This window comes from Oncorhynchus gorbuscha, linkage group LG13 (genome assembly GCF_021184085.1).
Source record: "Oncorhynchus gorbuscha isolate QuinsamMale2020 ecotype Even-year linkage group LG13, OgorEven_v1.0, whole genome shotgun sequence".
Lineage (NCBI taxonomy): Eukaryota > Metazoa > Chordata > Actinopteri > Salmoniformes > Salmonidae > Oncorhynchus > Oncorhynchus gorbuscha.
This window is the reverse complement of record NC_060185.1, coordinates 92,330,903-92,356,327: the sequence shown is the minus strand read 5'-3', so window position 1 is coordinate 92,356,327 and position 25,425 is coordinate 92,330,903. Positions and strand designations below refer to the sequence as shown.

General features: G+C 39.7%; 1 protein-coding gene across 1 annotated transcript; it reads right to left on the bottom strand.

Annotated features, from left to right (window-relative positions):
- Positions 1–958: 958 nt before the first annotated feature.
- Positions 959–23,548, bottom strand: LOC123994194 (homeobox protein EMX1-like). Its single transcript, XM_046296724.1, has 3 exons — positions 22,777–23,548; positions 3,340–3,524; positions 959–2,186 (listed from the first exon to the last, which is right to left on the bottom strand). The coding sequence occupies exons 1-3, from the start codon at positions 23,117–23,119 to the stop codon at positions 2,016–2,018; spliced, it is 699 nt and encodes a 232-aa protein (XP_046152680.1). The 5' UTR covers positions 23,120–23,548; the 3' UTR covers positions 959–2,015.
- Between the last annotated feature and the right edge of the window lie 1,877 nt (positions 23,549–25,425).

The window sequence follows — 25,425 nt, the reverse complement described above, 5'->3', positions numbered from 1 at the left end:
GACATAGGCATACCTTTTTGGAAACTCTTTCGGCTGAAGGTTTATGGCCTGGGATGCTAATCAATTTACGTTTGTCATTCTCTATTTTTTGCTGTTGTAAGTGTTGCATGTCCTTCGGTGTGTCCGGAAAGAAAAACATCTCTGGCACAACAATATTTCTGGTGAAAGATGTCCTTTGAAGAGCACGAGACGGAACAGAGTGTGTATTGACACCGAGTTTAAGTTCAACTTGTTTCACATATCGCTTTGAACGTGTCGTCGTATTTGGCCCTGCACTCATCGCAACCTATCCAGTGTCTCGTTGAGTTACAGATTATAGACCTACAGGCACAAGTCCAGACGGAGAATACATTGAAAAAGGATTGGCCCTAACTTAATAGGCCTACTGCCGTCTAAAGAACCTCCTTATGTTTAATGTTTTCGTCAAAATGTGTATTAATAATCTAGGCTAATTGTCAATAACCCTATTATAGCCAATGTATAATTTAGGATAGGCCTAATAATAAAGGCTATCTGCAGACTGAATATAGATGAGTAAAACACAGACCATTTGGGTTTCTTATGGATAACATGTTTAACAACACAAGATAAAGCGTTATAAACTAGAACCATGCCTCTGTATATAGGCTAGCCTTTCTGTACGTTTTTATTTTAACAAATTAAAAAATGTATACATGTCACAAAAATATGCTGAGTTTAGACTATTCAACCGCAGTTCGTAAACATATTAACAGCTGTTCTACAAAGGTGTAGAACAAATAACAAATACCAAATACCAAATAACAAATACCAAATCGTCGTGAATCAATTTACTTTTTCAAGTTCTGTGTCGTTGTCATTTAACCGATACGTGTTTGTGGTTTCACGTGTCGACAATTATAGATGTTGAAAATAGGTCATAAAATTAACGCTTAGACATCCTCGCACATAACATATCAGTAGTATTGTTCAAATAATGTTATGTTGATGTTTTTTTATTTTCCAAAGTCATCTGACCACACACAGAAAGTACAAAAAACGTTCACTCTCGGGGCATAGGTTCAAAGAAAATCAAAGTGTAGGCCTACTTATAGTGCGTTATTTCTAACATCTATTTAAAACAAATAAAAATATATATATATATTCCACTACGAAGTGCTACATAACATGATATCACAGGAATTGTAGTGGTTGCTGAAATAAATGTAGTATTGAGGTACATTTGTTTTTTCATGTCATTCTTGTGGACAAGTTGTAATGTGCCTGCGCTGTACATTCTACATGGTCTCAGTAGAATGGATCAAATATTGGTCAAAGGGCAAAAACAAACTTGCAATGAATTTAAAGAGTAACAAACTAGGCAAAAACTGCCTTTTTAAACATACAGAGGAAACAAAACAAGGACAAAATATGCATAGAATAACATTTTTAGATGTACATAAATACTTACAATTTAAATTGTCCAAACTATTCCAATGTGAGACTCCAAAACATATCTCAGGGTAATGTGGCATCTGATGTATTGTCTGTAGCGGTGGTTACCTACTTTTCAGTGGGACTGGTGTAAAGACTATAATTAAGACAAACTAAATCCTAAACAGAATCAGCAGGTTCTAGGTGGTTCCTCTATAGCTATCATACCAATGGCTTATTTTTGACCTCAAACATATTGTGCATATTTAGCATTGTACAATTACACAACAAACTGAAAACGCTAAAACAATGACAATGTTTTGTTAAATGTGAGTGTGAGAGAAGGACAATCTCAAGTTCAGGTAGACAATAGAGTAACCAACTGTATTGAATGGATTCCTCTCAGTCAAACCGTCTCTCTTCAGTCATTTGTGCTGCTACGGCAAGCAACATAGACCAAAATGCAGATGTCCACCACGTTTACAGCATTCAGAGCTGTGTAATAAAAATGATGAACTTGGCCTTCTCCTGTCCAACTTAAAGCAGTGATCGTTTTCATTGAAAGGTCAAACCAGGTGTTCAGAGGAGCACACAGACTGCCGACACAGTCAGCCAGCAGTCAGTCAGTCCTCTGAGATGACATCGATGTCCTCAGGGCCACTGCCCTGCTGCGTAGCGACCCTCCAGCGGCTGACGTGCTGGCTTCCTTTCCTCTTCTGCTGAGACTCAGGTGACTCTTCCTCCAGCTTCTGTCTCTTGTGCTTCGTCCTCCTGTTCTGGAACCAAACCTTTACCTGGGAGAGAAAGGAGAGACGTCGAGTTTAGTACTGGAAGAAACAAATGGTAAAATATATAGTATCAATGTGCTTTTTGTAAAAACTACTATTACTTGTTCTTCCACGTCCATGAAACACCATGAGACGGCTGAAGCAAGCACACACATTTTCTTCAGTAAATGTACCTTTACTAGTTATAAAAGTATCTGCGTGTGTCTCCCCTATGATTTTTTAAGCTAAGCATTTTTCAAAGTGTCCTAGCAACAATGACAACACAATATTTCACATGGTGTAAAACTGTTATTGCTTCCATATTGTCTCTATAGAACTGGCAAACATTGCCTTTACCTAAGGCTTCACATACTCTCGTTCTTTACAGCTGTTTGCAAATAGCAACATATTTCTATCTCATGTTTCTGTCTGGTTGTAATTTTTATATCACATTTACAAGCTTGATTCAATTATTGGTCTAATTCCTTTGAAATTAAAAGTTCAGCACATCGCAATACTGTATTCCCAATGTATAATATATTGCATGAGAGGATTGCGAAAAGCCTAAATTGCTGTTTATCAGCAGCGTGTTTCTGATGTTGATTATGGAAATGAAGTCATAAATAATCATTGTGAAATTTACTACATAATTTATTGACATCACCTTGCCCATCCCCATATCTACTGTAGGACAAACAACTTGTGGTGGAGAAACCTGGTTTTGCTATACGTTGGTTGAGGGGGTGTTGTGGAGTTCTGACTACGAGTCTACTCATATCTCCTGTTTCAGCGCTCTGGAATGCAGCCATGCCTTCAAGGCTTTGCACGGTAAATCCGCGTTCTGCAGTGGCCATACAGCATTTACTATGATACGGCCTCTAAAGTCAGGGCATGTATACTACTTGCACTTCGCTGAGCAGAGCTGTTGTCGAGGAAGTTGTCAAGGAAGTGAATTTATGTTCATACTGGACCTACCGTCAACCAATCATGTCAATGCGGAGCTATACGAAGGAGCATAACGATACGGTACAGAGTTCAATTTGGCCTCCGCCAGCCTCCCAATTGTGTCACACCCTCCATCCGGAGCCTCCGAACACATTTTCGGATCAAGCACAAATGGGCTTTTAGGCCCTAGGGGTTTAGGGTGCGTTCAACATCGCTGAGTCCCCCCATCACACACCTGTGTCTCCGTGAGGCAGAGGCCGCTGGCGAGCTGCTTCCGTTCTGCTCCCACCACATAGTGGTTCTTCTCAAAGGCCCTCTCCAGCCTGAGGAGCTGTGAGGGGGAGAAGGCTGTCCGGATGCGCTTCGGCTTGCGGGAAAAAGGCCCATGAAGGAGCAGGTTCTCTGGGCTGCTGTCCTCATCTGGAGAGAGGAGCGGAAGGAGAGAAAGTGAAGGGTTAGACTTAGGGTTGACAGACAGGAATGACACCGTAGCAGCTCTTGTTGTATGTGTAAAGAGACCGGTAAAGAGAGAAACTATAGTATACTAACTATAGTATACTAACAGCTGTATACTAACTATAGTATACTAACTATAGTATACTAACTGCTGTATACTAACTATAGTATACTAACTGCTGTATACTAACTATAGTATACTAAATATAGTATACTAACTATAGTATACTAACTATAGTATACTAACTATAGTATACTAACTATAGTATACTAACTATAGTATACTAACTGCTGTATACTAACTATAGTATACTAACTATAGTATACTAACTATAGTATACTAACTGTTGTACAACTCAGCAAACTGATACTAATGGTTTGTTTGTAGGCTTTGGTGTTGTTTGTGATTAATAGCTTGTCTAATTACACCTCAAAAGGAGGACAAAGAACTGAATAAGCAGGACATCAGTATTGCATGTTGCTAAGTAGGACATCAGTGTTGATTTGTATTGCATGCTGCTAAGCAGAACATCAGTATTGCATGTTGCTAAGTAGGACATCAGTGTTGATTTGTATTGCATGTTGCTAAGCAGGACATCAGTGTTGATTTGTATTGCATGTTGCTAAGTAGGACATCAGTGTTGATTTGTATTGCATGCTGCTAAGCAGGACATCAGTATTGCATGTTGCTAAGCAGGACATCAGTATTGCATGTTGCTAAGCAGGACATCAGTATTGCATGTTGCTAAGCAGGACATCAGTATTGCATGCTGCTAAGCAGGACATCAGTATTGCATGTTGCTAAGCAGGACATCAGTATTGCATGTTGCTAAGCAGGACATCAGTATTGCATGTTGCTAAGCAGGACATCAGTATTGCATGCTGCTAAGCAGGACATCAGTATTGCATGCTGCTAAGCAGGACATCAGTATTGCATGCTGCTAAGCAGGACATCAGTATTGCATGTTGCTAAGCAGGACATCAGTATTGCATATTGCTAAGCAGGGTATCAGTATTGCATGTTGCTAAGCAGGACATCAGTATTGCATGTTGCTAAGCAGGACATCAGTATTGCATATTGCTAAGCAGGGTATCAGTATTGCATGTTGCTAAGCAGGACATCAGTATTACATGCTGCTAAGCAGGACATCAGTATTGCATGTTGCTAAGTAGGACATCAGTGTTGATTTGTATTGCATGCTGCTAAGCAGGACATCAGTGTTCATATGTATTGCATGTTGCTAAGCAGGACATCAGTGTTGCATGTTGCTAAGCAGGACATCAGTATTGCATGTTGCTAAGCAGGACATCAGTATTGCATGTTGCTAAGCAGGACATCAGTGTTGCATGTTGCTAAGCAGGACATCAGTATTGCATGTTGCTAAGCAGGACATCAGTATTGCATGTTGCTAAGCAGGACATCAGTATTGCATGCTGCTTAGCAGGACATCAGTATTGCATGTTGCTTAGCAGGACATCAGTGTTGATATGTATTGCATGTTGCTTAGCAGGACATCAGTGTTGATTTGTATTGCATGTTGCTTAGCAGGACATCAGTGTCGATATGTATTGCATGTTGCTAAGCAGGACATCAGTGTTGATATGTATTGCATGCTGCTAAGCAGGACATCAGTGTTGATATGTATTGCATGTTGCTAAGCAGGACATCAGTGTTGATATGTATTGCATGTTGCTAAGCAGGACATCAGTGTTGATTTGTATTGCATGTTGCTTAGCAGGACATCAGTATTGCATGTTGCTAAGCAGGACATCAGTATTGCATGTTGCTTAGCAGGACATCAGTATTGCATGTTGCTAAGCAGGACATCAGTATTGCATGTTGCTAAGCAGGACATCAGTATTGCATGTTGCTAAGCAGAACATCAGTGTTGATTTGTATTGCATGCTGCTAAGCAGGACATCAGTGTTGATTTGTATTACATGCTGCTAAGCAGGACATCAGTATTGCATGCTGCTAAGCAGAACATCAGTATTGCATGTTGCTAAGCAGGACATCAGTATTGCATGTTGCTAAGCAGGACATCAGTGTTGATTTGTATTGCATGTTGCTAAGTAGGACATCAGTGCTGATTTGTATTGCATGTTGCTAAGTAGGACATCATTGCTGATTTGTATTGCATGCTGCTAAGCAGGACATCAGTATTGCATGTTGCTAAGCAGGGCATCAGTATTGCATGCTGCTAAGCAGGACATCAGTATTGCATGTTGCTAAGCAGGACATCAGTGCTGATTTGTATTGCATGATGCTAAGCAGGACATCAGTGTTGATTGCATGATGCTAAGCAGGACATCAGTGACATCAGATGCTGATTTGAAACACATTTGCTGCTATGTTGAAACACATTGCATGCTGCTAAGCAGGACATCAGTGTTGAAACACATTGCATGCTGCTCTCTAGGCCAGTATCAGCCATATCAATGTGGGCATCTTCACTTGACTCATCATTCATGACACTTTCCCATAACGTGAGTAATTGATTAATGTACAGGTAAACGCTACTAATGTTTGGTTGTGACATTATCCCTCCATTTCACAATGCTACCACAACTCATTCCACATGCTTGTTCTAGTATGTAGACAGATTTATCGTTAAGGAGATGATATACTGTATGCATTACACATAAGGTTTGAATGTCATCACAGTTAGGAAATAGTAGTGCTGAATTTCATCACAGTTAGGAAATAGTAGAGTTGAATGATTGACATGTTGGTTCAGCCAACATGGACGACATCCATCTCCAGGGACTTTCAACAACGAGCCTATTGGTTCCTCACTCACACACACACACACACACACACACACACACACACACACACACACACACACACACACACACACACACACACACACACACACACACACACACACACACACACACACACACACACACACACACACACACACACACACACACACACACACACACACACACACACACACACACACACAGAGAGAGAGAGAGAAGAACATTTGAAAGAAGAAAAAGGGTGGTCCTGTGTAGCCTCTGGTAACCTCTGATAATATCAAGGTCATGCCAAGGGTGGTCCTGTGTAGCTCAGTTGGTATCAAGGTCATGACCAATGTTCCCTCTAATAATAAAGGTGTCTGCATTCTTCCCAGCTGGAACGGGTCGGTAGAGTTCGTGCACATATTATGACGACATTTTGTTTGTTTTGGACTTCGGTGAGGGTTTTTCGGGTTGTTCGGGAACACACATTTTTTTACCTGGAAGTTTGGACCCGAAGTTTGGAGCCGAAGTTTGGAGCCGAAGTCTACGCCTCTTCGTCGATGATTGGTCAACGTCTTAGTTAGATGTAAAATTGCACGACTAAACGTCAAAATTAATGACACATTTCTTGAGTTATCTTAGATTAAATCTGACTATAATGAGGAAGTGTATACTGGCTATGGCGTCTCAAAAGGGACAAACAGTACCATTGGTGCTTATTTTCTCATTTTTCAAGCGACGGTCTTTTAAGGGAGTTTGTGAGCACACTCGTTCAGTTCGGCTAGCCGAGTTCAGCTAAACTGAGGCCTTCAGCTGCGCTCGTGCGCACCCCTGGGACTATCGCACAGAGCAACGCACTAGATTGAACTTCACTCAACTTCCTAGTTTTCCAACTTAGTTAAACACTATCAGGCACGAGTCAGGCCCCGTATTCTACACAGACCAGACCAGTGCGGCATAACCAATCAGAGCTGCAGTAAGCCTATATGTAAATAGACCATAGCCATATATGGATCTGTGCCATTCACTTTGAACTGGACTGTGTTAACAGGATGAGCGGTCATGAGTAGATGCGCTTGTTTTGAGATCAAAGCGTGAGCTGCATGTAGCCAAATGTGCACATTTGTTCATATCCTTGCTATTTAGTGAGTTATAAGCCCAGTTATATATTATTTGTAGTCAGCAATGGGGGAGTGATTTCTTCCTACAACAGAAGAAAAGCTGTCCATCTTTGAAAAGCGAGTCAGGTAAAAGCTTTTGTTTTGTCTTTAATTAAGGGGCCATGTTGTATTTTGAGACATGCTTGAATAAGCTAAGTAGCCAATAGGCAGAGGGTAGAATAATTTGTCTGATTCTCTGTAATTATGATCTAAGTAGCCAATAGGCAGAGGGTAGAATCATTTGTCTGATTCTCTGTAATTATGATCTAAGTAGCCAATAGGCAGAGGGTAGAATCATTTGTCTGATTCTATGTAATTATGATCTAAATAGCCAATAGGCAGAGGGTAGAATCATTTGTCTGATTCTCTGTAATTATGGTATGGGAATAATAAAGATCTTTAATTTTGTAAAGTGGTTTCCTGCATCGACACCACAACATGTTCAGTCACCTCCTTGTCTGAAGGACAAGTGGATAAACAAGGTAATGTCTATTTATTTATTTTTACTCACGGAATGTAGTCCTATATTGAACAACATACAATTTCTCAATTGTTGTTGATGGTAGGCTACTCTGTTAAGCCTACATTATGATCAAATAGCCACAGTAGAATACTTTTTGAAACAGTAACTTAAAGTGGGTACAGCCTCAGCAAACGTGTGCTGGAAGTTGCACAGAATTTTCACACAGTTCAAGTTTGCACTTGGCAAACCTGAAATTTGCTCAAGTGCCTAATTTTTTATAAGCATATGTTTATTGTGAGAGAAATGTATGTTTGCTATTCAGATCAAAGTGTTTCAAAATAAGAAACTTTAAATAGGACATTGCATAGGTGTGCCAACATAACAAAGACATGAATCACATTTTAATAGTACTGTAATTTAAAGTGAGTTATTCCATAAATCTTTGTGAATACTTTTCTTAGGCTAGACTCAATAAAAACCTCTATAAGTAATTTTTTTATTTAACCAGGGAAGTCAGTTAAGAACAAATTCTTATTTACAATGACAGCCTACACCGGCCAAACCGGGCCAATTGTGAGACCCTATGGGACTCCCAATCACGGCCGGTTGTGATACAGCCTGGATTTGAACCAGGGTGTCTGTAGTGATGCCTCTTGTCCCTGACATACAGTGCCTTAGACCGCTGCGCCACTTGGGAGCCCCAAGTATACTAAACAAAAATATAAACGCAACATGTAAAGTGTTCCCATGTTTCATGGGCTGAAATTAAAGATCTCAGATACGTTCCAAATGCACAAAAGAAAAATTGTGCACAAGTTTGTTTACATCCCTGTTAGTGAGTATTTCCCCTTTACCAAGATAATCCATCCACCTGACAGGTGTGTCATATCAAGAAGCTGATTAAACAGAATGATCATTACACAGTGCTGGGGACAATAAAAGGTCACTTTAAAATGTACAATTTTCTCATACAAAACAATGCCACAGATGTCTCGAGTTTTGAGGGAGAATTGGAATGCTGACTGCAGGAATGCCCATCAGAGCTGTAACCAGAAAACTGAATGTTAATTTCTCTACCAAAAGCTGCCACCAATGTCGTTTTAGAAAATTTGGCAGTATGTCCAACTGCCCTCACAACCGCAGACCACATGTAACCAAGCCAGCCCAGGACCTCAACATCCGGCTTCTTCCCCTGCGGGATCATCTGAGACCAGCCACCCGGAGGGCTGATGAAACTGTTTTGTTTGCACAACCAAAGAATTTCTGCACAAACTTTCAGAAACCATCTTCATGCTCGTCGTCCTCACCGGGGTCTTGACCTGACTGGAGTTTGGCGTCGTAACCGATGTAAGTGGGCAAATGCTCACCTTCGATGGCCGCTGGCACGCTGGAGAAGCTCTTCACGGACGAATCCCGGTTTCAACTGTACCGGGCAGATGGCAGACAGTGTGTGTGGCGTTGTGTGGGCAAGTGGTTTGCTGATGTCAATGTTGTTAACAAAGTGCCCCATGGTGGCGGTGGGGTAATGGTATGGGCAGGCATAAACTACGGACAATGCACACAATTGCATTTCATTGATGGCAATTTAAATCCATAGAGATACCTTGATGAGATCTTGAGGCCATTCATCCGCCACCATCACCTCATGTTTCAGCTTGATAATGCACGGCCCCATGTCTCAATGATCAGTACATAATTCCCAGAAGCTGAAAATGTCCCAGTTCTTCCATGGCCTGCATACTCACCAGACATGTCACCCATTGAACATGTTTGGGATGCTCTGGATCGACATGTACAACAGCATGTTCCAGTTCCCACAAATATCCAGCAACTTAGCAGAGCCATTGAAGTGGGAGAACATTGAAGTGGCACAATGAACAGCCTGATCAACTGTATACGAAGGAGATGTGTGGTGCTGCATGCATCATATGGTGGTCACATCAGACACTGACTGATTTTCTGATCCCTTACCTTTTTTTAAGGTATCCGGTATATCCAACAGATGCATATACTCTACCGTTTCACAACGCTAAAAGTTTTAGAACAGCTACTCATTCAAGGGTTTTTATTTTTAATTTTTAACTATTTTCTACATTGAGGAATAATAGTGAAGACATCAAAACTATGAAATAACACATGGAATCATGTAGTAACCAAAAAGGTTTTAAACAAATAAAAATACATTTTATATTTGAGATTCTTCAAATAGCCCCCCTTTACCTTGATGACAGCTTTGCACACTCTCAGCATTCTCTCAACCAGCTTCATGAGGTAGTCACCTAGAATGCATTTCAATAAACAGGTGTGCCTTCTTAAAAGTTGTGGAATTTCTTTCCTTCTTAATGCATTTGAGCCAATCAGTTGCGTTGTGACAAGGTAGGGGTGGTATACAGAAGATATCTCTATTTGGTAAAAGACCAAGTCCATATTATGGCAAGAACAGCTCAAATAAGCTAAGAGAATGACAGTTCATCATTACCTTAGGGCATGAAGGTCAGACAATACATAATATTTCAAGAACTTTGAAAGTTTCTTCAAGTGCAGTCACAAAAACTATCAAGCGCTATGATGACACTCGCTCTCATGAGGACCCTCACAGGAATGGAAGACTCAGAGTTACCTCTGCTGCAGAGGATAAGTTCATTAGAGTTACCATGCTCAGAATTTGCAGCCCAAATAAATGCTTCACAGAGTTCAAGTAACAGACACATCTCAACATCAACTGTTCAGAGGAGACTGTGTGAATCAGGACTTCATGGTCGAATTGCTTCAAAGAAACCCCTACTAAAGGACACCAATAAGAAGAGACTTTCTTAGGCCAAGAAACACGAACAACGGACGTCAGACCGATGGAAATTTGGCCTTTGGTCTGGAGTCCAAGTTGGAGATTTTTGGATCCCGCCTCTGTGTCTTTGTGAGACACGGTGTGGGTGAACGGATGATCTCCGCATGTGTGGTTCCCATCATGAAGCATGGAGGAGGAGGTGTTGTGGTGTGGGGTGCTTTGCTGGTGAAACTGTCTGTGATGTATTTAGAATTTAAGGCACACTTAACTACCATGGCTACCACAGCATTCTGCAGTAAACACAATCCCATCTGGTTTGGGTTTAGTGGGACTATAGTTTGTTTTTCAACAGGACAATCAACAATCATCCAGGCTGTGTAATGACTATTTTACCAAAAAGGAGAGTGATGGAGTGATGCATCAGATGATCTGGTCTCCACAATCCCGCAACCTCAACCAAATTGAGATGGTTTGGGATGAGTCAGACCGCAGAGTGAAGGAAAAGCAGCCAATAAGTGCTCAGTATATGTGGGAACTCCTTCAAGACTGTTGGAAAAGCATTCCAGGTGAAGCCGGTTGAGAGAATGCCAAGAGTGTGCAAAGCTGTCATCACGGGAAAAGGTGGCTACTTTGAAGAATCTAAAATATATTTTGATTTGTTTAACACTTTTTGGTTACTACATGATTCCACATGTGTTATTTCAAAGTTGTGATGTCTTCACTATTATTCTACAATGTAGAAAATAGTACAAATAAAGGAAAACCCTTGAATGAGTAGGTGTTCTAAAACTTTTGACCGGTAGTGTATGTATTCCCAGTCATGTGAAATCCATAGATTAGGTCCTAATGAATTTTATTAAATTGACAGATTTCCTTATATGAACTGTAACTCAGTCAAATCTTTGAACTTGTTGCATGTTGCATTTATAATTGTGTTCAGTGTAGATCATCTAGTTTCAATACTGATTCCCACTTCATTCAGAAGCTATGGGGTATCCTACCACTGTGGATGGCAGGTTCATTCAGAACTAGAGGAGTATCCTACCACTGTGGATGGCAGGTTGATTCAGAAATAGAGGATTATATTACCATTGTAGATGGCAGGTTGATTCAGAAATAGAGGGGTATCCTACCACTGTGGATGGCAGGTTCATTCAGAACTAGAGGAGTATCCTACCACTGTGGATGGCAGGTTGATTCAGAAATAGAGGATTATATTACCATTGTAGATGGCAGGTTGATTCAGAAATAGAGGGGTATCCTACCACTGTGGATGGCAGGTTCATTCAGAACTAGAGGAGTATCCTACCACTGTGGATGGCAGGTTGATTCAGAAATAGAGGATTATATTACCATTGTAGATGGCAGGTTGATTCAGAAATAGAGGGGTATCCTACCACTGTGGATGGCAGGTTCATTCAGAACTAGAGGAGTATCTTACCACTGTAGATGGCAGGTTGATTCAGAAATAGAGGATTATATTATCACTGTAGATGGCAGGTTGATTCAGAACTAGAGGAGTATCTTACCACACTGGATGGCAGGTTGATTCTGAAATAGAGGATTATATTACCACTGTAGATGGCAGGTTGATTCAGAAATAGAGGATTATATTATCACTGTGGATGGCAGGTTGATTCAGAAATAGAGGATTATATTACCACTGTAGATGGCAGGTTGATTCAGAAATAGAGGATTATATTACCATTGTAGATGGCAGGTTGATTCAGAAATAGAGGATTATATTACCATTGTAGATGGCAGGTTGATTCAGAAATAGAGGATTATATTACCATTGTAGATGGCAGGTTGATTCAGAAATAGAGGATTATATTACTACTGTAGATGGCCCGTTCAGTGACTTTTCTCCTCTCTATATTGTGACATTATGATAATTTGTATACAGAACCAGTCAAAAGCTTCGGCACACCTACTCATTCCAGGGTTTTCTTTATTTGTACTATTTTCTACATTGTAGAATAATAGTGAAGACATCAAAATGGTGAAATAGCACATATGGAATCATGTAGTAACCAAAAAAAGTTTTAAACAAATCAAAATATAGTTTATATTTGAGATTCTTCAAAGTAGCCACCCTCTGCCTTAATGACAGCTTTGCACACACTACAATATTATAGGGATAATGTCATGCTAATATAAACCTAGTTCAAAACTGACCTCGCTCTCTACTACCGACTGTTAAATGAGTTCAATGAAAGCACTGTTTTTTTTGGAAACAACAATGTATTTCTGGCCTAGCATAACAAATCACATCTGCTTATGGTCAACTTTTAATATCTTCTTTGACATACCTGGAATTACCAGCTGCACTAGTCATTCCGCTACCCAAGAGTGGTAAAGAGGACTTTACTGGTTCCAACAGGAAACCTGCGAGCGCTTAGAAAACTGTTGGAAAAAATTGTGTTTGACCAAATACAAGGCAATTTCTCTGTCAACACACATTAACAACAGACTTCCAGCATGCTTATAGGGAAGGGCACTCAACTTGTACTGCACTGACACAAATGACTGATGATTGGTTGAAAGAAATTGATAATAAGAAGATTGTGGGAGCTGTAGATTGCAGTACAGCCTTTTATATTACTGACTATAAGCTGTTGTTGAGAAAACGTATGTGTTATGGCTTTTCAACCTCTGCCATATAGTGGATTCAGAGCTATCAAATAGAACTCTGAGGGTTTTCTTTAATGAAAACTTCCCTAATGTCAAACATGTAACGTGTGGTGTACCGCAGGGCAGCTATCTAGGCCCTCTATTCTTTTATATTTTTACCAATGACATGTCACTGGCATTAAACAAAACATGTGTGTCCATGTATGCTGATGATTCAACCATATACACATCAACAACCACAGCTAATAAAAGTCAAAGAGTTGCAATCAGTTTTAGAATGGGTGGCCAGTAATAAACTGGTCCTGAACATCTCTAAACCCAAGAGCATTATATTTGGTATAAATCATTCTCTAAATTCTAGACCTCAGCTGAATCTGGTAATGAATTGTGTGGCTGTTGAATAAGTTGAGGAGACTAAATTACTAGATTGTAAACTGTCATGGTCAAAAGATTCAATAGTTGTAAAGATGGGGAGAGGTCTGTCCGTAATAAAGAGATGCTTTGCTTTTTTGACACCACACTCCACAAAGCAAATCCTGCAGGCTCTAGTTTAATCTTGTTTTGATTATTGTCCAGTCATATGAGCTGCAAAGAAAGACCTAGTTAAGATGCAGCTGGCCCAGAACAGAGCGGCACGTCTTGCTCTTCGTTGTAGAGGGCTAATATTAATACTGTGCATGCTAGTCTCTTTTGGCTGAAAGTTGAGGAAACACTGACTTCGTCACTTCTTGTTTTTATAGGAAACATTAACGGGTTGGAAATTCCAAATGGTTTGCATAGTCAACTTACACACAGCACTGACACACACAGTTACCCCACCAGACATGCCACCAGGGATCTTTTCACAGTCCCCAGGTCCAGGACAAATTCAAGAAAAGGTACAGTATTATACAGAGCCATGAGTGCATGGAACTTCCTTCCATCTTATGAAGCGGAAGTGAACAGCAACACCACCTCTCCCCCATGTGATCTACTTGTTGTGTGTATGAACTGACATGTTTGTGTAACTGATAGATGCACACACATATTAATGTTTTACATTTATTTAACTAGGCAAGTCAGTTAAGAACAAATTATTATTTACAATGAAGGTCTACTGGGGAACAGTGTGTAAACCGCCTTGTTCATGGGCAGAAGGCCAGATTTTTACCTTGTCAGCTCAGGGATTAGATTCAGCAACTGGCCCAACGCTCTAACCACTATGCTACCTGCCGCCCCAAATGTGTGTCAATTGTAAAGTCTTTTGTCTGTAATGTATTATTTGTTATGTGTCGGACCCCAGTAAGACTAGCTGTCGCCATCGGCGTCGACTAATGGGGATCCTAATATATCAAATAAAGAAATAATCTTTCTTATTAGCACCAGGTAATAATATCTAATAGCAGGTTTCCTCCGCTTCTATTCAAAACAATGCTACAACAATGTTTTTCAACATGCACAGATGAATATACACCAAGTGTATAAAGCATTAAGAACACCGTCCTATTGCGTTGTACCCCTCCCCCATTTTCCCATCAGAACAGACTAAATTCCTCTGGGCATGGACTCTACAAGGTGTCGAAAGCGTTCCACAGGGATGCTGGCCCATGTTGACTCCAATGCTTCCCACAGTTGTGTCAAATTGGCTGGATGTCCTTTGGGTGGTGGACCATTCTTGATACATACAGGAAACTGTTGAGCGCGAAAAACTTCTTCTTCACACAAACCGGTGCGCCTAGCTCCTCCTACCATACCCCGTTCAACCGTAGTTAAATCTTTTGTCTTGCCCATTCACCCTCTGAATGGCACAATTACTCAATTGACTCAAGGCTTAAAAATCCTTCTTTAACCTGTCTCCTGCCCTTCATCTACACTGATTGAAGTGGATTTAACAAGTGACATGAATATGGGACCATAGCTTTCACCTGGATTCACCTGGACAGTCTGTGTCTCAGGGGTCTCCAACAGGTCGATTGCCAGCTACCAGTAGCTACCGCCGAGTAGTTTGCCAAACAATTCTGAAGGTAATGTGATTTTCACGTGTTCCACCGCATACTGTCATTAACAAATCTCACAAACATCAGACACAGCAAGTTCGAATCTACTATCTTATCGACGCAAGATTGACATTAATTCCACCCCTGGTTAGCTACTACTGGTTTAAAAAAGGCAAACCTAACACAGTTAATGTCCAGCAATATTGCCCCTGTATGCCTGTGTGGTGCACGTGTTTGTTAATCACTCCGTGTGTGGCGATTTGATGTGATTAACGTCTTGTGGGTTGACAGAAATACTTTCCCCCAAACCTTCTCAATTAAATGTTAACTGCAAAGTAGGCTTGCTTACCTGGCAGAAGTATATCACGAGTATATCATTTGTATCTATTATTTGTTATTTACTAACTTTGCCAGTAGAACCATCGCTAGAGCAGCACATTGAATGGCACAATCCTCACTCGCTAGATGCGCAATTAAAGGGGAATTACAACAACAAATAATCTGAATCTGTTTGTTTTCTTCCAGACCTAAAACAAATGTGATATGATTTTAGCATTGCCATCAACACAGAACGTCCAATTTCGTTGTTTCTCTATGAACAATTGTATTTTTGATTGCGAAAAACTAAACTAAAACCAGGAAAACTAAAACTGAGAAAGGTATATTGAATTTGTGAAAATATGAAACAGAATTTGCGGGAAAAAATCACAGATTTTATAAGGCCTCACTTAGAGTTTTTTGTGAACCGTTATTTTACAAGGTATATTGCCCAAAAATCAGCGCACTACTTTCTCTTGTACACCAAGGACCCGGGGAAGAGTTGTTTATTAACCATTATATTATCACCTATATTGACAGAAAACACATGTCTTGTACACCAAGGACCCAGGGAAGAGTTTGCAGGGGAGAATAGAAGAATGGGCCTATTTAATGACTAGGAAAAAAATGTGTAACTTGTGACATGTTACATTTTTTAAAAGTAGTTATTGTACTAGAAAAGGTTGGAGACCCCCTAATGTTTTGTAAACTCAGTGCCTTCAGAAAGTATTCATACCCCTTGACTTATTCTACATTTTGTTGTGTTACAGCCTGAATTCAAAATGGATTAAAAAAAGAATTCCCCCACACATCTACATACAATACCCCATAATGACAAAGTGAAAACATGTTCTTAGACATTTTTGTAAATGTATTGAAAATGAAACACAGAAATCTTTCATCTACATAAGTATTCACACCCCTGAGTCAATACATGTCAGAATAACATTTGGCAGTGATTACAGCTGTGAGTCTTTCTGGGTAAGCCTCTAAAAGTCATTACAGCTGTGAGTCTTTCTGGGTAAATCTCTAAGAGTCATTACAGCTGTGAGTCTTTCTGGGTAAATCTCTAAGAGTCATTACAGCTGTGAGTCTTTCTGGGTAAATCTCTAAGAGTCATTACAGCTGTGAGTCTTTCTGGGTAAGTCTCTAAGAGTCATTACAGCTGTGAGTCTTTCTGGGTAAGTCTCTAAGAGTCATTACAGCTGTGAGTCTTTCTGGGTAAGCCTCTAAGAGTTATTACAGCTGTGAGTCTTTCTGGGTAAGTCTCTAAAAGTCATTACAGCTGTGAGTCTTTCTGGGTAAGTCTCTAAAAGCTTTGCACACCTGGATTGTACAATATTTGCATTTTAAAAAATATATATATATTCATCAAGCTCTGTTAAGTTTGTTGTTGATCATTGCTAGACAGCCATTTTCAAGACTTGACATAGATTTATGTCAACACTGTAACTAGGCCACTCAGGAACAGTCAATGTCGTCATGTTAAGTCAATGCAGTGTATATTTGGCCGTATGTCTTAGGTTATTGTACTGCTGAAATGTGAATTTGTTTCCCAGTGTCTGTTGGAAAGCTGACTGAACCAGGTTTTCCACTAGGATTTTGACTATGCTTGGCTCCATGGTTAGCTCCAAACTCCCTAGTCCTTGCCGATGACAAGCATACCCATAACATGATGCAACCACCACCATTCTTGAAAATATGAAGAGTGTTAGTCAGTGATGTGTTGTGTTTGATTTGCCCCAAACATAACGTTTTTTATTCAGGACATTTCTTAGCCAAATGTTATGCAGTTTTACTTTAGTGCCTTGTTGCAAACAGGATGCATGTTTTCGGCGGCAGGTAGCCTAGTGGTTGGAGCGTTGGGCGTGCAACCGAAAGGTAGCTAGATCAAATCCCTGAGCTGACAATGTAAAAAAAACTGTCGTTCTGCCCCTGAACAAGGCCTTTCACCCACTGTTCCCAGGCCGTCATTGTAAATAAGAAAAATAATAATTTAAATTTTAAAAATGGGATATTTGTATTCTGTACAGGCTTCCTTCTCGTCACTCAGTCAATTAGGTTAGTATTGTGGAGTAACTACAATGTTGTTGATCCATCCTTAGTTTTCTCCTATCAAAGCCATTAAACTCTGCAACTGTTTTAAAGTCAACATTGGCCTCATGGACACCTGTATCTTTGTAGGGTTCTGGGTGTATTGATACACCAACCAAAGTGTAATTAATAACTTCACCATGCTCAAAGGGATACTCAATGTCTGTTTTTATTTCTTCTTTTTTTACCCAATAGTGTCCTTCTTTGCAAGGCATGGAAAACCTCCCAGGTCTTTGTGATTGATTCTGTTTTTGAAATTCACTGCTCGACTGAGGGACCTTATAGATAATTGTATGTGGGGTACAGAGATGAGGTAGACATGCAAAAATAATGTTAAACACAATTATTGCACGCAGAGTGCCACTTATTATGTGACTTGTTAAGCACATGTTAACTCCTGAACTTATTTAGGCTTGCCATAACAAAGGGGTTGAATAATTATTGACCCAAGACATTTCAGCTTTTCATTTTTAATTCATTTGTAAAAAATTCTAAAAACATAATTCCACTTTGACATTTTGGGCTATTGTATGTAGGCCAGTGTCACAAAATCTTAATGTAATACATTTTAAATTCAAGGTGTAACACAACAAAATGTGGAAAAACTCAAGGGGTGTGAATACTTCTGAAGGCACTGTAGCACCCCTTACTGCTACAATAAATAGGCTATAGCACTAACAATGCCATGGATAACAGTATATTGGGGTCCGCACCAAATACGGTATGCTCTCCAGCACTTCAGCTGGGTTAGCTAAGTAAAGAATGCATATTTTCTGCCACAGGGCTGTCGTTAACGACCATCTTCAGCTGGCGTGCTGAAAATGCTTTGAACATCAGAGAAGATAACAATAGAGACACCTCTGAAGAGAGAGAATGTGAGGAGCGCGACTCTGGTAGAACAGGAGAATGTAAAAAGAGAACCACTGCAGCTGCAGGTGATAAACTTTGGTCTTAATGCTTCTCAAGGGGCACTGAACACCAACGAGCCATACTGTCACAGAAGTCACAGGATATCCTGGTTTTAGGGTCCATGCCCTAAAATAAAATAACTAAATAGTATCTCCATTTTGTGGTACATTTATGTTGTAAATCTCAGCATTAGGCCGAATGAAATAAATTTAGGAGAATGTAATGTAATATATCTCGTGTTAAAGTCTTAATTTTTAACAGCAGTAACTATTGTAGTTTTCATCTAATATAATAATGCATTGATAAGGAAATAAACAATATGATTTTCCTTGAGAATTTTCCCTCCTATCACACACTGGTGAACCCCATGCTAGTTCTGGCTGGTGGTTTAGCCACTCAGATAGACAGTCAGACTGGCATCATCTGTTGTACGGCGTTAGTGGCGTCACCTCCACTCACATCCCCCTGGAGAAGACTGAGACTGGGGAGGAACTCACCAGGCTGAACACTAGGCCTGAACGCTTGGGGCGGCAGGGTAGCCTAGTGGTTAGAGCGTTGGACTAGTAACTGGAAGGTTGCAAGTTCAAACCCCCGAGCTGACAAGGTACAAATCTGTCGTTCTCCCCCGGCAGTTAACCCACTGTTCCTAGGCCGTCATTGAAAATAAGAATTTTTTCTTAACTGACTTGCCTGGTTAAATAAAGGTAAAATTTAAAAAAAATGCTGGTTCTGCTCAGACCTCCACTCAGTAAGAGTGCTGATCTAGGATCAATATAGCCTTATAGAACATAATAAATATAATTATATGGACTCTGGGACCTGATCCTAAATCAACACTCTGACTCCGAGACGCTTTGTGAATACTAACCCACAGAGGGAATACCCTCCAGGCGATGAGCCTTCAACACTCTGGCCTGTAGTCAGAACATGGGGGAACATGCCTCCAACATGACTACCAGGGAGCAGATGGCAGCGCCAGCCAGAGAGCTGTGTTCATCACCAATAACACCAGTCCCTTGGCACCAACAAGAATGGTCTTGTCAGCAGTCAGCTACACACTGGGTAGTGGTGGGGGCCAATCTCTCATTCTAACCCTGGATGGATGAATACAGAGGGAGCCGAATGGCTGTTATTAAGGACTAGGATGGTCTATTTCCGTTTAGCACTAAATGGACTATAAAGTATACGTGTAGAGAGCTAATTAATGAATGTGAAAAGGAAACTATCAATTCCTGCATAAATGATTCTTTACATACAACATTTTTAATCAATTAGGATTTTATATGCAAGTAATCATAATGTTTTATCCTCCTCATACAGTCCGTCTTTATTTCAGTGATTGATTGATTGATTGATTGATTGTTTTTCTGTCTGATTATAAACCAAAGACTGAAACAAAAACTAAAGAGGAGTATTCTATGAACTATCCAATATGTTTGGAAAATAATGTTTACAATGTCCTGTTATCCTATCAGTTAACCTCGGACACGTATCTCCTGGCATTCAACACCTCCTAATGAATACAAATGTGTCAAAGCAAACCTCCAGACCATCAGACCATTGGGAGATGAGATGGGTGAATGAACTGTCTGCCCTCCTTCCTGATGATAACAATCCCATAACAATCTCATACACACTCAAATGTACCCCAGAGATTACACACTGAAATGCACCCCAATATAAAGAGCTGCTCACATGTGTAAGACCTACGAACCTGTTTATATTGTACTTCTCTCTCTCTCTCTCTCTCTCTCTCTCTCTCTCTCTCTCTCTCTCTCTCTCTCTCTCTCTCTCTCTCTCTCTCTCTCTCTCTCTCTCTCAGGAAGTGTGGGGAGTATGAAAGAAAATAAATCTCCCATCCATCCCTAACAGTAAGTGACAGTCATGATGGCTAATCCTCTCCTCTCACTCCTCCGGTCTGTAGTTAGCCTTGTCTAAACACTGGTTTTCATGGTTATTGGACACCATCAGTGAGTGGATCTGCTGTGTCCGTAAACAAAGACACTTTATCTGAGATCCTGATCTGAGCAACAGTGACAACAACCTCTGACTCCCACTGATTACCTGACTGAGGTACACCCTGAAGGTTGCCTGGACAGGACCATAAAGAAGAGGAGTGCTGATCTAGGATCAGATTCCCCCCTTTGTCCTCATAATCTCATTCATTAATGATCTAAAAAGCTGATCCTAGATCAGCACTAATACCCTGAGACACAGTGAATACAGCCCTGGGCTGATTGGTCAGAGTGTAACATACCTGAGAGCACACCTGATGTGGCTAACTACTGCTGTCCACTGAGTTAACGAGATGAGCGTTGAAAGTTATTGATCTGTCTGGTTTAACAAATTGCTTTGTTTTTTGAGGACCACCCAGCATCAGTTATTAAGGATGTTCACCATGTATTGCATGAATGCACTGCACATAGCTTGAGTAAGAAGATTTAAAGTTTTGGTCACTGAATCCTGAGATTTTCCAATATTCAATTTCTCTCATGGATTTATTTGGTTCCTAAAGACTTTTGTATCTGTCCATTGTCTTATCAGAAATATGCAGCCCTTAAATCAAAATTTGAACACAAACTCAAATTTAAATTAAATAATATTGTTATTATTTGTTTATTGTTTATATATTTCTGTTATTATTTATATAATCCCATAATATGATTAGAAATTAATATTCCTGTCTTTTTGTTACTTTTAATCCAAATAACTTCGAACATTAAATTGTCTAATTAAATATTAGTTACTGTAATTATATCTAAATATTTGAGAAACAAAAATCCTGATAATCAGTGGTGTAAAAATACTTTAAAGTACTACTAAGTAGTTTTTTGGGGTATTTGTACTTCACTTTACTATTTATATATTTTTTTACTTTTACTCCACTACATTTCTAAATAAAATAATGTACTTGTTACTTCATACATTTTCTGGCACCTAAAAGTACTCGTTACATTTCGAATGCTTAGCGGGACAGGGAAATGGTCAAATTCACGCACTTCTCAAGAGAACATCCCTAGTTATCCCTACTGCCACTGATCTGGCAGACTCACTAAACACAAATGCTTCGTTTGTAAACTATGTCTGAGTGTTGAAGTGTGCCCCTGGCTATACGTAAATTTAAAAATCAAGAATATCGTGCCGTCCAGTTTGCTTAATATAAGGAATGTGAAATCATTTATATTTGTGCTTTTGATACTTAAGTATATTTTAAAAAACAAATCCTTTTAGACTTTTATTCAAGTCGTATTTTACTTTTACGTTAGTCATTTTCTGTTAAGATGTCTTTACTTTTACTCAAGTATGGTAATTGGGTACTTTTTGCACCACTACTTATAATTAACTTTTTGAATGATGCAAAACCTAAAACGAATGGTTAGGCAAAAGTGAAATCATTCTTGATTATAGGCCTATTTTATTTCAATAATTGCATACAACTTACACATTTAATTGACCTTATTATTATTATTATGATTAAACATATTGGACTATTGATCTCCTAACAACTTTATCGGAACATATATTATAAGAAAGTGCAATGGCTTCGATGTGTAAATGAATAAATGAATAAAAATAAACAATATAGTCTACTTTCATTGGATTAAAACATATATTCATGTTTTTTTTTCAATCACTACTGGAAATGGAGGAAAAGTATGCATTTATGTTTTTTTACAGGCTTTTTAAGCTACCAGCGGGTTCAATGCCTGGGTGCGTTGTTTTCTGCTTATTTTATTGCATCCAATCTCAGAAAATGTAGCAATAATGAATAGACCTATAACTTAAGGAGTAAAATAACTATAGTTGGATGTTGAAACGTTGTCCTCTGCAAACAGTAGTTTCAGTCATGTGCATTGATCCTGTTTTTGTTGCTTTGTTTACGACGTTTTTAGACATTTTTTGTTTCCTGAATAAATTACCATCCCTACCAACATGTTGCATGTTCAGGGATCAAAAGGACATTTCTTTAGAGTTAATTCTCAATTCTAATGTTTACAGTCATTGTAATTTAGCTCGTGCGTAATATGTCCCCATACGTGTGCAATAACACGGATATGCACAAACATATGATATTATTTAAAATAATTTAGCAATATTCGTCAAATTAAAGTACTTGTTCGCTTACCTTGGAACCTGTGTCCGAGATATCTGTTTCGAAGAACCCACGGGTAGAAATTCAACGTGTCTCTCTGATGCGGGTTGAAGAAAGGCTGAGATGGAAGCTGGAGGGGATGCAGGGGCAGACCGGAGTTCCCTGTGTGTGTGCCCGGGTCAGGGAACATCATGTCTGGACTGCTGTATAAAGTCCTGCCGGAGTTCTGGAAACAACTCCCAAAGGGCGCCGGGTGAATTGATTCCGTGAACCTCAGCGCTGTAGGTCTGATCGGTTCGTCGCCGGTAGTCGAAGAGTTCACGTCTTTCCCAACCAGGGATTCGATGGTAAAACATTTCTTACTATGTTGGTACATGATCAAATAGGTTGTAGTTTTATATATTTCTAATAATATATTCAATAACACTGTTATAAAACAGGTGATGCAGAAGAAAACCTCACAACAGAAGCAGTAGGACAGTTCCCGGGAAATCCATAACTCGCAGTTCCTTGCGCGTGCAAACCTCGTTGCCAATATCAGTGGACGCCTGGAAGCCGGTTGCCTGTAGAGCCGGTTCAGTTGTCTCCGTCACTTGTCTCAGGATATCGTCCGGTTTTCTCTGCTGTAACAATATGCCAAAAATCAAGTTTCGGTTCTAGTTACCACTGCAACGTCAGATCTATTAGTCTGTGATTACTTTAGGTTTATGACAGCCTGGCTCTTGTCTCGGTCTCATCACTCCTGGAAACCATTGTTGGACTGCGCTGTATTAGGAGCCAGAATCAGTAGGCTAAGCCTTTGAGAAAGAGCCTGTCACTCGTCAGACTCAATACCTGGTCTCTACTGTCGGTGACAGAGGTGTGGTGGGCATGCGCAGATAAGACCGTGTAACCTAGCGGATGACAGCCATTTTGTTAGTCTGAATGAGTGACTTATGCTCTATTGAATTGACTTGTGACTAATAATAGCCTATCCATATACGTTTATTTAAATGTTGCAAAGTGATATCATATTAAATCAGAAGCACCATAATATGAGATGTTCTTGTTAATGATTGACTAATTGTAATTTACTCATAACAAGTTTATTATTCCCTATGTCCTGTCCCCCAAATGGTCCCTAACATCTAGGAAATTAGCCTTGTAATAGTAAACCATAAAAAAGATTCTCACACAAATAAGTTATTCTGCTATTTCCTATTTTATAGCCCATATATATTCCCTATCGTATAGCCCATATCTATTTCCTATCGTATAGCCCATATCTATTTCCTATCTTATAGCCCATATCTATTTCCTATCTTATAGCCCATATCTATTCCCTATCGTATAGCCCATATCTATTTCCTATCGTATAGCCCATATCTATTTCCTATCTTATAGCCCATATCTATTTCCTATCGTATAGCCCATATCTATTCCCTATCGTATAGCCCATATCTATTTCCTATCGTATAGCCCATATCTATTTCCTATCTTATAGCCCATATCTATTTCCTATCGTATAGCCCATATCTATTTCCTATCGTATAGCCCATATCTATTTCCTATCTTATAGCCCATATCTGACAGTGGCACCTGTAGGTTTATTGATCAATTTAATTCTAGGTCAAAGATCAAATATCAGATCAGTCATCAGACTAGTCCCTGATAATTCTAGGGATTAACTACAAAATATCTCTGAGGTTTACTATGATTTTTTTTTAGTCAAGGCATCGAAAACCACTGATGACTGAAAATCATTTAAGTCCTTTACAGAATAGGCCTATAGATCTGATATTTGATACTCCTTTACGGAATAGGCCTATAGATCTGATATTTGATACTCCTTTACGGAATAGGCCTATAGATCTGATATGTGATACTCCTTTACAGAATAGGCCTATAGATCTGATATATGATACTCCTTTACAGAATAGGCCTATAGATCTGATATTTGATACTCCTTTACAGAATAGGCCTATAGATCTAATATTTGATACTCCTTTACAGAATAGGCCTATAGATCTGATATTTGATACTTCTTTACGGAATAGGCCTATAGATCTGATATTTGATACTTCTTTACGGAATAGGCCTACAGGTCTGCTAAATGAAACTCCTTTTGAGAATAGTTCAGTTGAAGAGCTATTGTTTTACTAAGGTCAAAGGTCTGGGAAATATGTCCTCTTTACGTTATGTCCAGGGTACCTTCCCTCCCTCTTTTGGTAGTTACCATCTTAGATGTTGTTGAGGGAGAGGAGGGGGTACCAGTAGATCAGAGGAACAGCCAGTCCCAGGAACCCAGGACAGATGTCAGTCCTTTCAGGGGAGAAATAATCAGGACGAACCACAAAAGCCCCCTGCTTCCATCTTTCATGATCTGCTCTGTGGAAGCTGATGTGAACCACCAAGGGCCAAAGAGCCCTTTGAGTCCCAAAGGAGTTTACTCTCCACCCCTCTTGTTCCCTATACCAATCCTATACCGCCCAGTCCCCCTGTATAGAATTAATAGGTTTTACTGGCAGATCTAGCCCCGGAGCCTTTGATTCAGGTGGCCATTAACAACTATTAATTTTGCCTCTGGCAATTTAATGACAGAATTTGCTGGTCTGAAAGGAGGTATTAAGCAGCTGGAGTTTTTGTAGGCACGCAGGGGTGTGAAGCTGAGTTAAAATGTGATTATTGTCCTCCTGCATGGTC